The 14,235-nt window shown below is 37.9% G+C and overlaps 1 protein-coding gene across 1 annotated transcript in view; it reads right to left on the minus strand.

The window, feature by feature from the left end:
• DROSHA (drosha ribonuclease III) overlaps positions 1 to 14,235 on the minus strand; it is a gene marked incomplete at both ends in the record, with an annotated part of 135,869 nt that overhangs the window by 89,781 nt on the left and 31,853 nt on the right. Inside the window, 3 exons of the mRNA XM_080692383.1 lie at positions 5,022 to 5,096; positions 6,260 to 6,341; positions 9,133 to 9,204. Of these exons, the coding sequence (XP_080548509.1) occupies positions 5,022 to 5,096; positions 6,260 to 6,341; positions 9,133 to 9,204 (229 nt within the window). The remainder of the gene's footprint in view (positions 1 to 5,021; positions 5,097 to 6,259; positions 6,342 to 9,132; positions 9,205 to 14,235) is intronic.

The following is a 14,235-nucleotide window of genomic DNA, read 5'->3' on the forward strand; positions in this document are numbered from 1 at the left end:
ATCTGAAAGGATACTCATTCTTACAGACACTCAATAGACATGCCAATAATAAAATGGCATTACTTTTGTTTATCAGATGAATACAACTGTAAAGACTACTAATACCCAGCACTGGCAGGTGACAGAAAAAGGGTGTTTTTTTTTTTTTTTTAATAAAAACTATTGATCAGAATCACAAATTGTTATACTTCCTAAAAGCCAGCTAGCTTTCCAGATTTAAAATGGATATACTATCTTAAGTAATCTTGCTTCTAGAACTCCACCTTTGAGAAATACTCATAAGTGCAACAGGATACATGCACAGGATTGTACCTGAGAATCTATGTGAAATGAAGAAAGACCTTCAAAATGTTCATCACTAGAGAAATTATCGAAAAAATTAATGACCATTAATAACATGGAATGCCATGTAGATAACAGTGAGGCAATTTACATAGAGAATATCTAAAGTATTTGAGTAAAAAAGGAAAGTTGTGAAACAGATTTAGTGTTAACTCACTTTAAGAAAACAGAATTCATCTTCCCCATACTTGGGAGGCTGAGTCAGGAGGGCCATAAACTGGAGAACAGCCTTAACAACACAGAAAGACTCTCAGCAACCTAGTGAGACTTTGTTTCAAAACAAAACAAAAGGGCTGGAGGTGTATCTCAGATTGAATGCCCTGGGTTCAACCCCCAGCAACACACACACACACACACACACACTCCCCAGCAACACACACACACGCACACACACACTTACTTAGAAATTTATAAAAATTTATAGTACCTACCGTTTTTATATGTACAAAAAGTTTTTTTAAACTTTATACTCTTCTGCATTGTCCATATATGTATGTATATGTGTGCAAACACACACACACACACACCCCAAAATCAAAAGCAATCTACATACAAGTTACTGTCAATACATATTTCTAACAAAGAACTATATACACGAATACACTATAGGACTTTTAAATTTACAAAGCAACGAGAAAAAGGTAAACATTACTCAATAGAAAAATGGGCAAAAGACTTGAACAGGCACTTTAAAAAGACAATAACAAAATAGCTAATAAGTATGTAAAATCGTGTACCATTCCATTAGTCAGTAGAGGAAGACAAAATAAAACCATATGTGGTACTTCCAAATATTTATCAGAAAAACTAAACTGAAAAAGAAAGAACTGACCGTGTAGCTCTATGGTAGTATGTGCTCTAGCACGAATGAGACCTTGTGTCTATCCTTAACAACACACCAAAGAAGGAAAGAAAGAAAAATGCTTAGCGAGCATGTGAAATAACTGCTGGTAGCAAAGACAGTAACAAAACAGATTTTCTAGATTTTAGAATTCAAAATTGGGTAAAAGTAATGGTATATCAAGTCAACATAGAATAGTGGTTTCCATCTAGAGGCTGGGCAGTGACTGGGTTCAGAGGGGTTTCTTGGATACTGATAATCTTGACTTGGGTGCTGAGTACATGATCACATTCACTTTATGAAAATTCACTGAGTCCCAGACTTTTGATAAGCACACTTTTCAGTATTTATGTTATAATTCCACCAAAGGTTTTAAAAAACGAGAGATACCAAAGAGTGAGTAGCACATTCATCAATAATCAAAACATACTTAAATAAGGCGCTATTATGATTGATTGAATAAAGTCAGTATACAAGCATATATGGAGTTCTTGATATTTGCCAAGAATTACCTTAGTGCTGGTGATATAAGAAAAAAACGATTACTCTTCAGCCTCATAGACCTCATCATTAAATTTTTTTAAATGGAAACAAGAATCAGAAAAGAAAAGAAAGAAATCAAGGTGGATAGACCTAAAATGTTAAACAAAGAGTAATAATGCATTTTTTATGGCAGCATAACCTGATGTGATTATTCTGACAAGAAATTTGGCACTATATATCTTTAAAAACATCCATCTGTTCAATGAATTTTAAAAATAGGATGCAAATAATATACCAGTAGAATAACTATGTTGAAAAATCTTTTGCATAGAAAACAATGAAAATGTATGTGTGGGAATTGAACCCAAGGCCTTGCACATACCAGGTAAATGCTCTACCACGGAGCTACATCCCTAACCAAATAGGTATATTTTTAGTTTACTTTTTTCCCCCTGGTACAAGGGATTGAACCCAGAAGCATTTTAACTGAGCTCCCCACCAGACCTTTTTATTTTTTATTTTGAAACAGGTTCTCACTAAGTTACTAAGGCTGGCTTTGAACTTGTGATCTTTCTGTCTCACTTTCTTGAGTACTGAAGAGTACTGGTATTACAGGCAGATGCCACCATGCTTAATTTACTTCGCTTTTTTAAAAAAGAACTTTTATAAAGTCTCTTTTTCCTTCCTGTGTTGGGGATTGAGCCCAGGCCTCAGCCATGCTAGGCAAGACCTCTATCACTGAACGACATTCCCAGCCCTAACAAAGTCATATTGTGAAAAACAAATCAACCATAATTTGCCACCCAGTATCAAAATGCATTTTATACATTAGGGGTTTTTTAATCCTTCAGAGTCTTTAAATATGTGTTTTTAAAAGAAAGTCTAATGAAAAAGTAAATACTATTTAAAAATTAATCAATAGGCCTCTTCCTTTATGTTAACTTAAATGTTATCCTACATAGAAATAAAAATATTTTGTGCACTGAAATCCCATAAAGTGAATATCTGACACAAGATTTTTCTGTGAGATGATTTTAAAACTGCCCACTTTCTTTTAGAGATTTGTTTGGTCATAAAATGCCTAGAGGCAGAGCTACAAAAAAGAAAGGCGTTTCAACAAAACTCACTCTAATACAATTTTCTAATAAGTTTATTGCTAAACCTCCATTATGAAATCAAAGATGCATTCACTGAAAAAGAAGAGAGGACATCTCAGTGAAATGAAACCAGATGCAAAAGAAAGAAAAGCTGTTCAATACTTCTTCTAAACAAAGTAAACAATAATATAAAAATATGAGTGATGTTATCCTAAAATAAAAACAAGCCAATGTGATTGTCCAGACTGAGCAAAGAGCATGTTTTCCTCAAACTCTTGAGGGAAATGTAAACTAGACTGTGTAGAAAAATAACAGAAGTAACTAAAAGGGACCAGAGAGCTGTAAAAGCAAGCCCAGAAGAAAGACAAAGAGCTCGGTCACCATGTTGGAAAAGAGAGCAGCATTGAGGCATGACATCTGGACTATTCTCTGGGAGGCTGACTTTGGCATCTGAAGCTGCATCGGGCTGGGGCAGGGCTATAAGGGGACTGGCATTGAAGCCAAGTGTGGCTGCGAGTGGACCAAGAACACTTGTGGAAGCCAGTCTGACAGGCTCCAACAGGGTTCTGAAGCATGGCGAATGCCAAGCCTCCTGTCCCCAGGAGCCCGAGAGGCCTGAAGAGGAACACATGGATGTAGGATTGAATTCCAAGGCTGCAGATATGGCGACCTGGACAGAAAGAAGACATGAAGAAAAACTCCCTGGACCTCACATTTATAGCAGCAGCTATCTATTTTTCCTCCAGTGCCATTGCGTAGTCTACACACAGGAAAGGAAAAGGCAAATGGTTGGACTGCGGAAATTTACCTGAGGACTGAGGATAGTGATGGTGGCACAAGACACCAAGGCAGCTTGACTGGGCAGATCACAGCATTTGAGAAAGCAAAAAATATGGTGGCTGTGCACAAGAAGAGAGAAGAGCAAGGGAAAGGGGTATGAGAGGCGGAAGGGTAAACAGAGGTCACCAGCATGTGAGATAATAGAGTCGGATTCCAGGGATAAATTCATTTAGGGTGGTGGTCCAAGTTTTTTCCTAGGGACTAGATTAACAAATTGTAACAATCATTACAATAGAAATCAAGAAACTATACAGCTCAGGGTAGAACACTGAGTAGAATACTAGCCAGTAGCAGAACTTTACTGAAAGGAAAGTGCAAGCCAGATTTCATAGCACCTGACAAAGCAGGTAATTGACTAAGAAATCACAGAGAAAATAGAGAATAGGGAAGCGGAAAAGAAAAGATTCTACAGACAAAAACAACATCCAAAAGATTTCATTAAAATTCCAATCATTTTTTAAGAAACACTAAATATACTGACACATCTTACAGCTCAAGATTTTTGAAAAATCTAGAAAATAGATGAAATATTACTTTAAAAAATTAAGTCATTGTTGAGTGGGATCGGTGCTTGCAACACGGCATGCACAGAGAAATATCGCAGAAAATAAAAACCAGATGCTTCCCCTAATCAGCAATAACTAGGAGGAAAGGGGCAACAGGAAGAGGTCGAGCTATAGAAAGGGCCCTATAGTGAAGCAACTAAGGTGACCAATCAGAGGGTATGGAATAGGGGAGGATGGAGCCTCTTTAAAACGCAGGAGGTACATAAACAAATGTATCAAAGTTAATCACCAAACAAGCATGGGATCGAGGGAGGGGCTAGATGAGGGCTAATTGGATGATGTGTGCTTGTATATCCTCTCAAGTCTTATATTCCAATGTGATATATGATACAATGCACCAATTTAAAAAAAACTAAGTCAATGTATTTACTTACATATTTGAATTTACTAACATATTTGAATTTGAATTACATATTTGAATTTTCATATTTGAATTTCATATTGAGAATAAGTTATTACATCTTTTTTTCACCATAAAGATAAAGGAATGTCCAAAAAAAAAATAGAAAATAACACCTGGGATCCTATCTTATTAGTGTGATGATTTTTAGCATGGTCATCATTTTACATACAAACTTTATACTAATTGTTTTCCAATTCAGCATATTAATTTTTAAGCCATGTGCATCTCTCTATGTTATTTTAACACTTCAATGATATTTTATCAAGGACATTTTGAAAATTAATCCTTCCACTGCTCATCTCATTTGGGATTGCAATAATTTATGCCAGGGTATAATTTCATATGTACCCTGAGTGATAGGAAAGTTGTCCCTAAAGACTGAAAGGAGAATGCAGGCTTATTTTCAGATGTACTATCTCACTGGGTCACTGACAAGTCAAAAGGTTTACCTGGAAGAAATCTTACAAAACGTGGCATGAAATGAAATCGTGGGCAGCAGGGAGGACTGTCTTCAAACAAAGGACCTAAAGAAAATAAGTGGAAAGAAAAAAAGAAATCAAACAACTTAAAAGGCAAACACTGCAACTTAATTCCTAAGATTTATGGTAAACACAAAAAGCATCACCAGAAGTGGGGACATAAAAAATACCATTCCCTCCACCCTTCTCCTTGGTTGCTCAATCAATCACTAGAAACTGCCACAAGCATCTAGTGAGGACTGTGAGGAGACAGCAGCAAGCCAGGAGAAGAATGAAAGCCCCAGAGAGAAAATGTACACAAAATACTGTGTAAGTTCAAAACCGAGATTTCTGTCATAATTGAATGAAATATGCTTGTACATTAATTCCTTCACACATTAATCAATATGCTAAAAAACTGGAATACTATTGGTCTTGAGAAGCCATTAATCAATACACTTGGTTTGAAATACCATTCATTAATAAAGTGCTTTAAAAACAAGTAAATATTTCCTAGAATACAGATACTTTAAAAAAAAAATAAAACTATTATCCCAAAACCAGACATCAAGTCTTTGACTCTACTTAGATCGGGTTCACTCTGCATGCATCTGTTTTTGTGTGTGTATATTTTAATGACTAACAGAAGTTCTCTGTTTTAATAAACTGTCATCTTAGAAGAAGTTTATTATAGCACAGCTCAGTAGATTTAAAATATTAACTAATGAGATTTTCCCTAATGCACATAAATCAAGGTAGTTACTCATAATAACTGGTACCATCTTCTTGGCTAATAACAGAAACTGTCAAATTGTATGAAGTAAAATCCATAAACACTTATTTGTGTCAAATGATAGCAAATATTCCTATGAATAACACATTTTCCCCTAGTTATTTAAAAAATAAGGAGAATTTCAACTACCCTCTACCATTGTATAAGAATTTTCAGCTGGGTGTGGTGGCACACACTTGTAATCCCAGCATTCCAGAGGTGGAGACCTGAGGACTGTAGTTTGTAGACAGCCTCACTACTTAGCAAGGCCCTTCGCAACTCAGTGACACCCTGTTTCAAAAATAAAAAAAGACTAAAAAACAGGGCTGAAAGTGTAGCATGGAGGTAGAATGGCCCTGGGTTCCATTCCCAGTATCAAAACAAAAGAAAAGAATTTTCTTATAAATATAACATTCTTCTCTAAGCACTGCTCTTTTTTAAAAATCCTATTATTTACCTTTAAGATTCCAGTCATATAATTCCAAAATATCTCTGAATAGAAAGAGTGAAAAGAGTTCCAGTCCTTTCACACAAAAATTCTGAAAAATAAATCAAAATCAAATTACTACAAATCTGAAAATACACAATATCTAAAGATTCAAAGTATTTCACATATCTTAAAATGTGTCTGTTGAAGCTATGCTAAAAACATAATTTCCTCAAAATGTGGCCATGTGTCCTACACAGCTTACCATTTTCAGGTAAAAACAAAGTAGACAATAATGCCATTTGGTTTACTACAAAAATGTCCAATCAGCGTTTTTTAGTAATATAAACAAAATAATGCGAAATTTAAAAGCCAAGTCTTATCTCTTACGTTTCTGGTCCAAATATAAGACATATCAGAATCTCCTGTGAACTTTTCTGTTAATTCAAATTACACACACATCTGCAGGTTCTGATGGGCTTGCCTACCACATCCATGCCACCCTACCCCACCCAACATACCCAGGATCACTGTTAACAAGTAACCCACAGGCGAGGTGCCCAGGTGCGGTGGCACATGCCCATTACCCCAACACTGAATAAACCGAAACAGGATGATCCTAGGCTCAAGGCCAGCCCCCACAATTTAGCGAGACCTTGTTTCAAAAAAAAAAAAAAAAAAGGGCTGCAAGTATGGCCTGAAGATAGAATGGCTCTGGGTTCAATCCCCAGTAACCCCCCCCCCAAAAAAAAGAGGGTCCAAGAAAGTTCAAGCTCTTAACAAAGGCAAATAATAAGCTAAAAATACTATAAACTATAGTACAGGTGTGTGCCACCTCATGTAGCAGAGGTGTCTGAGTAAGGTGGCACGCACCTCTTATCACACTACTTGGGGTAAGGAACTAAGGAAGAAAAATCACAAGTTTGAGGCCAGCTTGAAAAATTTAGTGAGACCTGCCTTAGTAATAATCCTCAGTGACTTTTTTGGAACTGGAGATTGAACCGAGAGTCATTCTACCTCCGAGCTATACAGCCAGCCATTTTATCTCATTTTATTTTTGAAACAGAATCTCACTAAGGGTCTTGCTAAATTACTGAGGCTGAGCCGGGCGTGGTGGCACATGCCTCTAATCCCTGCATTTAGGAGGCTGAGACAGGAGTATTGCGGTTTGCGGACAGCCTCAGCTACTTAGTGAGGCCCTTTGCAACTCAGGGAGACCCTGTTTCAAAATAAGGAATAAAGCCAGGCGTGGTGGCGCATGCTTGTAATCCTAGCATTGGGGAGGCTGAGACTGAAGGACTGCGATTCGGGGACAGCCTCAGCTACTTAGTGAGGCCCTCTGCAACTCAGTGAGACCCTGTTTCAAAATAAAGAATAAAAAATAGAGCAGGGAGGTGGAGCTTGGAGGTTGAATGCCCCTAGGTTCCATCCCCAGATCAGCAAAAAAAAAAGAAAGAAAGAAAGAGAGAGAGAGAGAGAGAGAGAGAGAGAGAGAGAGAGAGAAAGAAAGAAAGAAAGAAAGAAAGAAAGAAAGAAAGGAATGAAGGAAGGACAAGACTAGACTGGGGTGTAGCTTGGATGTAGCATGCCCCTGGATTCCATCCCCAGTGCCAATAAATAAATAAATATAAATAAATTACTGAGACTGTCCTGGAACCTGGGATCCTCCTGTATCAGTATAATTCCTCCTGTATAATTCCAAGTACTGGAATTATAGGTGTATCCCACCACACCCAACTTCAAAATAAAATTTAGAAAAGGACTGGGATGTAACTCAGTGGTAGAGTACTCACCTAGCATGTGTGAGGCAATCCTGAGTATCACATAAACAAAACAAGAACAAAACAAAAAAAATCCCTACAAAACCTACAAAATTTCTTCTGAAAACAAGCTATACAGACGATATATTTGCAAGTCAGTCTTCCTTCTAATCCTTCCTCCTACTTGTGCTCAGGGCTCATCAATCACCCTGCATGAGATCACATCAGAAGTCTTAAAGTTTTACAATAGCAAAAGAAGGCTTATGACCTTAAAAACCCAAAGGAAGCAAAAAAAGTGCTTCTAGACAGGAGAACGGACACTCCTTTCTCTTTAATTCTTTTTGACTGGCAGGTAGGACGCAGGACTTGCCTGGCATGAAACAGGTGCTAACTAAGCATGCATGCCATGTCCATTGATTCCCCTTTGGTGCCCCCTGACAACAGAGAGCTTCACTGTTAAACAAGCTGCACCAAGAGCCAGGGATCTGGAAACTGACCCTCACTCCAACACGACCTTAAGTGCACAAACTTGTTTGCTGTCTGGTTGTTATTTATTGGTGTGATTTGTTGACACCACTAAATTCAAGATCAGGCAATGCATCACATTCTGAGATTCACATTAATCTTGCTTTGGAATTCTAAATCTCTTGCATATATTTAGATAAATCTGCTGCTGAGCATCCGCAACGAAAAACAATTAGGAAAAATATGTAAATATATGGGAAGAAAAATGAACCCAGCATTGATCTTGTCATTGAAGATAATGAATAAGATTATTCCAACAGCTATCAGATTCAGTTTCACTATTCCAATTTCCTCTCTGATAATGGCCAGTAACTAAAATCTGTCCCCTACGCAAAACAAACTAGAAACAGATGTAAAGTTACTATCAGCAGATGCAAAGCGAGCAGAAATGGGTTCAAAAATAGGTCAGTGAGTTTAAAAATGACCCAAATTTTAACCTTGATGCTAAAACTACATCTCAGAGACACTTTCAGTAGTGAATATGGTATTTTAAGGGTCTCCTATGGCAAAAAGCCAGAGCTGACCAAGTTTGATGGTTGTTCTTTTTTTTTTGGAAAAAAGTGTGGAATAAACAAAAGAGCAAATTACATCAAGCTGTTAAACAATCTTTTCCCTTACCTCAGGCATCATCTCTTCAATGAAATGAATCGTGTAGTCTATGTTGAATCTAATTACTTTACACAGTGGAATCTGCAATGAGAAGAAGCGTGGTTCAGCTCCCCGGGACCTCCCTGCAGGTTTGTATGGCACACAACATGTTTGCCCCCTGACACAGAAGGCCATGAACCAAATGAGAAGGGTTCACCCTCATCTAAGCCACTAACAACACTGCACATGAAACTTGACCACAACTGCTGGATTTTAACAGCAAGGGCCCAGCTGGCCAGGCCTCGACAGGAAACCTGCATAATGCTGGTATCTAATTAACAGGATGAGCTGCAGCAACACAAGTATGACAAGACCCAGTAAAAGCAAGCACAACTGCCTCTGAAGAATTAATAAAACCACCATAATAAACCTTCTCCCTCGGGGTTTTCAAGCCTTTCAGAATCTTTGGCTCTTCAGATCAGGGATGGCATGCTGACACAACTTCTCGGTTAAGGATTCAGAGGTCATTTGAAGGGTGCACAATTCATGCTGCCTATCTGGCTCTAGTCAAAAGGAACTGTTGTAATAAGCAATAGTAGTAAATTGTAATAGGAATAAATAATAGCTAGCATTTATTGGGCCAGGTACTGTTCTAATGTGTCACAATATTTACTTGGACAACCATCCTAGCAACCCTAATGTAGAGTGGAGGCAACTAAGGCAGAGGCGTCAGGTTCACTGAAGAAGGTAACAGGCAACTGGGAAAGGAGGGATTCGTGCTCCAGACCTTGGCTCGTAGCCACTAGAGCATACATCTCTCATGACCTGTTCTAATACCCAGAGTATGTGTGAAAACGAAGGAAGGCTCGGCAGGAAATAAATCCATACCTGTCTTTTTCTACCAATTTATTCTCAGACACTAGCCTAGTATCTCGATACAGTAGTTTTCCATAAATATATTTCTGAATGAATGAAAGAATGGGTGAGAGGTTATTGCAGTGACTTGGCTAGATATCTGGAGAAAATAATAGACCCAGAGGCCCGAGGGATGTGTTAAGTGAGCTTTTCTGGCTACACAAAGTGTCTTTAAGACAATGCAAGTGTTTTTACAAACATTAACAATCAGAAACAAATTTTAATTCTACTAGCAAAAGAAATAGTATAAAAAACAGAATAACAGTCTTACAATGCCATCTACTGGGAATCTTTTTCTCAGAAATGAAGTTTAGTTCTTAAGTGTTCTGTTCACCTTTTTTTTTTCTTTTTAAGATACTGGTTGAGGGAAACTTGTAATTAACCTGAATAAGAGATTCATTTTGCTGGGTGTAGTGGCACATGCTTGTAATCCCAGTACTTGGGACACTGAGACAAGAGGTTTAAGGACAGCAGCAACAATTTAGTGAGGCCCTCAGCAACTTAGTGAGGCACTGTTTCAAAATAAAAAATAAAATAAAGCTAGGGATGCAGCTCAGAGGTAGAATGCTCCTGGGTACAATCCCCAGTGATTGATTTTTAACTGGTGGTAGTGAGTCCTAAAAGTAGCCAAAGAAACATGCTAAGGTCACTGTTATTTTAAAGTTCTGCCTTATTCCTACAATCACTTAAAAATATTTAAGGGTTCCATGATTACTTTAGTCTTAAAATAGCAATTCTTTGCTAACAAATATGTCAAGTCAAAATTACACTAAAATAAGCCACAGACCCTACCTTAAAAGGTACAAGTACAAATAGTATATGATATAGAATGATTAAAAACCAAGCAGAGGCTGAGCATACTGGCACACACTTATAACCCCAGTACTTGAGAGGCTGAGACCAGAAGATTATAGGTTTGCAGCTACCCTCAGCAATTTAGTGAGGCCCTCTGCACATTAGTGAGATCCTATTTAAAAAAAAAAAAATATGGCTGGGGATGTAGCTTAGAGGTAAATACCCCTGGGTTCAATTCTAAGTAAAACAAACACACACACAGAGACACACACAGAGACACACAGAGACACACAGAGACACACACACACACACACACACACACACACACACACAGAGAGAGAGAGAGAGAGAGAGAGAGAGAGAGAGAGAGAGAGAGAGGAAGAAAACATTTGAGTTATGTCTTTAAAGATGAGGGATTTTCCAGGTCATCCAGGACAAAATGAAAGCTGAGGCAGCCAGGTACTTAGTGTCTACCAAGACAAAGAAAAGGAAGCTGCAGGAAGAGGTCATTTGGCAGCTGAGAGTGAAGTGTACACAGAGAGAAGCCAGGAGTCTAAAGAGAAAAGGATGAATTCTGTTATGCCACTCTTATAGGCCATGGCTATACTCAGACATGAAATCATCCAGTATTGTTGAGTACATTCAAAAGATTCTAATAGTTTGCATTTAGATGGGTTGCTATGAAAACAGGATGGAAACAGCTTAGAGGGGAGCAAAGAGCAGAGGTAATGACTTGAGTCTAATGCATCAATCCAGGAGCCCGATGAAGAAATACAGGAAGGGAGAGGAAACTGTAAACACAGCTAGATGGTGCTGATCTACACAAGGACTGTTCTGACAGGGAGTAAGAGAGAAGAAAGACTAAACAGGCAGGGCGGACAATGAGTGCACTCACACCGGGCCATGAGGGGACATCACAATAGGCAGTCTGAAACGCAAGTGCTGAGCAGAGCTATCCACGCAGCTACCTACTGCAGCTGTAAGCATCTGCCCGTGGGGATCAGAACGTGCAGGAGAAGAAAAACCATTGACGGGCTGAATTACTCAGCAAGAGAGTATGTGGGAGAGAAAAGAAGAGCTCTTGAAACTACAGCAAAGGTAGGCAGAGAAAGGGCAAAAGTGCAGGCTACCCCTTCCTATCATTTCAACTAAGCACACTTATGGGAACTTTTTCCTTTTCTTTAAGTTCTTTGTACATTCTATTTCCTTTTGGGCTTCTATCCATACCAGAACCCCTGAGACACACAAAGTTGGAACAGTAGCATCTTATTATCTACTCAAACTCTGATCTCTTCCTAAGACGCAGAAAAAACTTGTCATTTTGCTCTACAGTGGTCAGCTGAGAAACTGTTATGTTACCTCAAAGATCACCAAAACCTTGCTCAACTAATGCAACCAGATAACAGAAATGTCTACTATCTCTTCTTAAAACATGTTTGAATACCTAAAAATAAAGAGTATCATATGCTGACTGACATTAATGCCCATTTCATTTCAGGCAAACACAACAAAAAACACTTTCCCTAAGCTCCTACATCCTAACTTTACTATTTCTACCCCCAAAAATGACCAAATCCGGGGGTCATTGGGGTCACAGGATAATGAAAAGCCAGCTCAGGTGGGAGGGAAAAGATCAAGGGATTTCCCTGTGCTGCTGAGAACGGAATGAGATACAATGCATCTAATTCATGTATTTTTATAACTTTGAATTGTGAAAGTCCTTAATAACATCAGGTATTATACTAGCAGATATGCTATATAAAAGGATGAAATTTCCTCTCCGAATGCTATATATACTTAGCGCAAGGCTTTCAATCCATTTCAGTTCGAGATCTTAGGAGAACTTGCAAAACTAGTGTTGGTAGCGATTCTATCATTAGCATCATTTGCATGCCCTTCTTGCTGATATGTTCCCTTTACAAAGAAATAAATCAAATCGAAAGAATGATTTAAAAATTCTTTTTCTTGGGAGGCTATTTGAAATTCAAGAGGCCTTTGATGGCTCTAATTCCTATGAACTGTAGAACACTCGGCTTAAAACTCAATTTATTTTTATCAACATCTCTAGCATAAATGATGGGGCTTTTCGTTATAGAACAAAGTTCTCACATTTTAAGAACTTCAATATTTATATAAAATATATGCTAAAGTCTTATCTCTTATTTTATAACAACAGTGATTAATTTAGGGTTAGCAGCCTCTAAGAACTAAGCCTTCGCCAGGCATGGTGGCACAGGCTTGTAATCCCAGTACTTGAAAAGTTGAGACAAGAGGATCCCACTATCTTATAGATGAGAAAACCAAGGCTTATAAAGATTGAGATGTTAAATCAAACAGCAAGTTAAGTGGAATTCACTAATATTTAAACTTTGATCTCTGGGCTCACATTGCTTTTCTTATTTGATTATGGTAACCCTAAAAATCAAAATGACATCTATATTTCTCTAGGGAACTAAAAGATAAAGATGAGAGAAAATTTTAAATAATTTCATGCTAACTAAGTTATTTGTATTTGCAACCCCTCCACAAAAAAAGGAAGAGTGAGGTTGGCTAGGTGACTAGACTAGACTTCTAAAGGCCTTTATAACTCTAAGACTGTAGGACTTAGTACAACAAATGGTTTGAGTGTCTTAAAACACATACACAAAGCAAAGAAACCATCAAAGTTCAAAAACCTCCTACTGCCTTTTCATAAAGATTGTTTAAGAATGGTTCCTTTTCTATATTAGTGAACAGATGGTCCACCTAGAGGTAGATGTAATATATGGGTTATCAAATGCTTTTATTTTTACATTTACAGTGTAATTATCTTCTCAAAAAAAAAATTCTCCAGGATAAAATATAGTGTGTAATAAAGAATATCTCATAGGGAAAATATTTTAAATTAGTATCACTACCTGGAATTACATCTACTTAATAAGGTGGACAGGAATGACACAAGAACCAAGATAAGGTCAAGATCGGAACCTTAGTCTGCAATGAAAAAGAATTTCATGTTTTAAATAAACAGTACTGAAATAACTTCCTAATTGTAGATATCATTTCGTGTAACCAAACCAGAAAGGATTTGAGAACACTGTACACCATAGCCATACTCTAGTATGTCTCCCACAGAGCCCGACTCAGGGGACGCACACCGCTTCCCTTCCTGCCCTGCGCAGGCCATCACGCTACATCCCACTGGACTCTGGAAGATGAAGTAAGGCGACTCCCAGGACTGCAGGCTGTGAGACGAAAGACTGGGACTCACACAGGCAGAACTTTCATGTGAACAGATTGCCAAGGAAGTAGCCTTCGTATCTCTGTAAATATGATGGATCTTTATGTCAGACCAAGTCTCTTAAAGAAGACACTTTCCTGAGATTCGAAAGCAGAAAATTGTTTATGAGGGTACTTCAGACTTCAGGTATCCTGACCGAGTTT

The sequence above is a fragment of the Muscardinus avellanarius genome (assembly GCF_963383645.1).
Source record: "Muscardinus avellanarius genome assembly, chromosome: 1".
NCBI classification, from domain to species: domain Eukaryota; kingdom Metazoa; phylum Chordata; class Mammalia; order Rodentia; family Gliridae; genus Muscardinus; species Muscardinus avellanarius.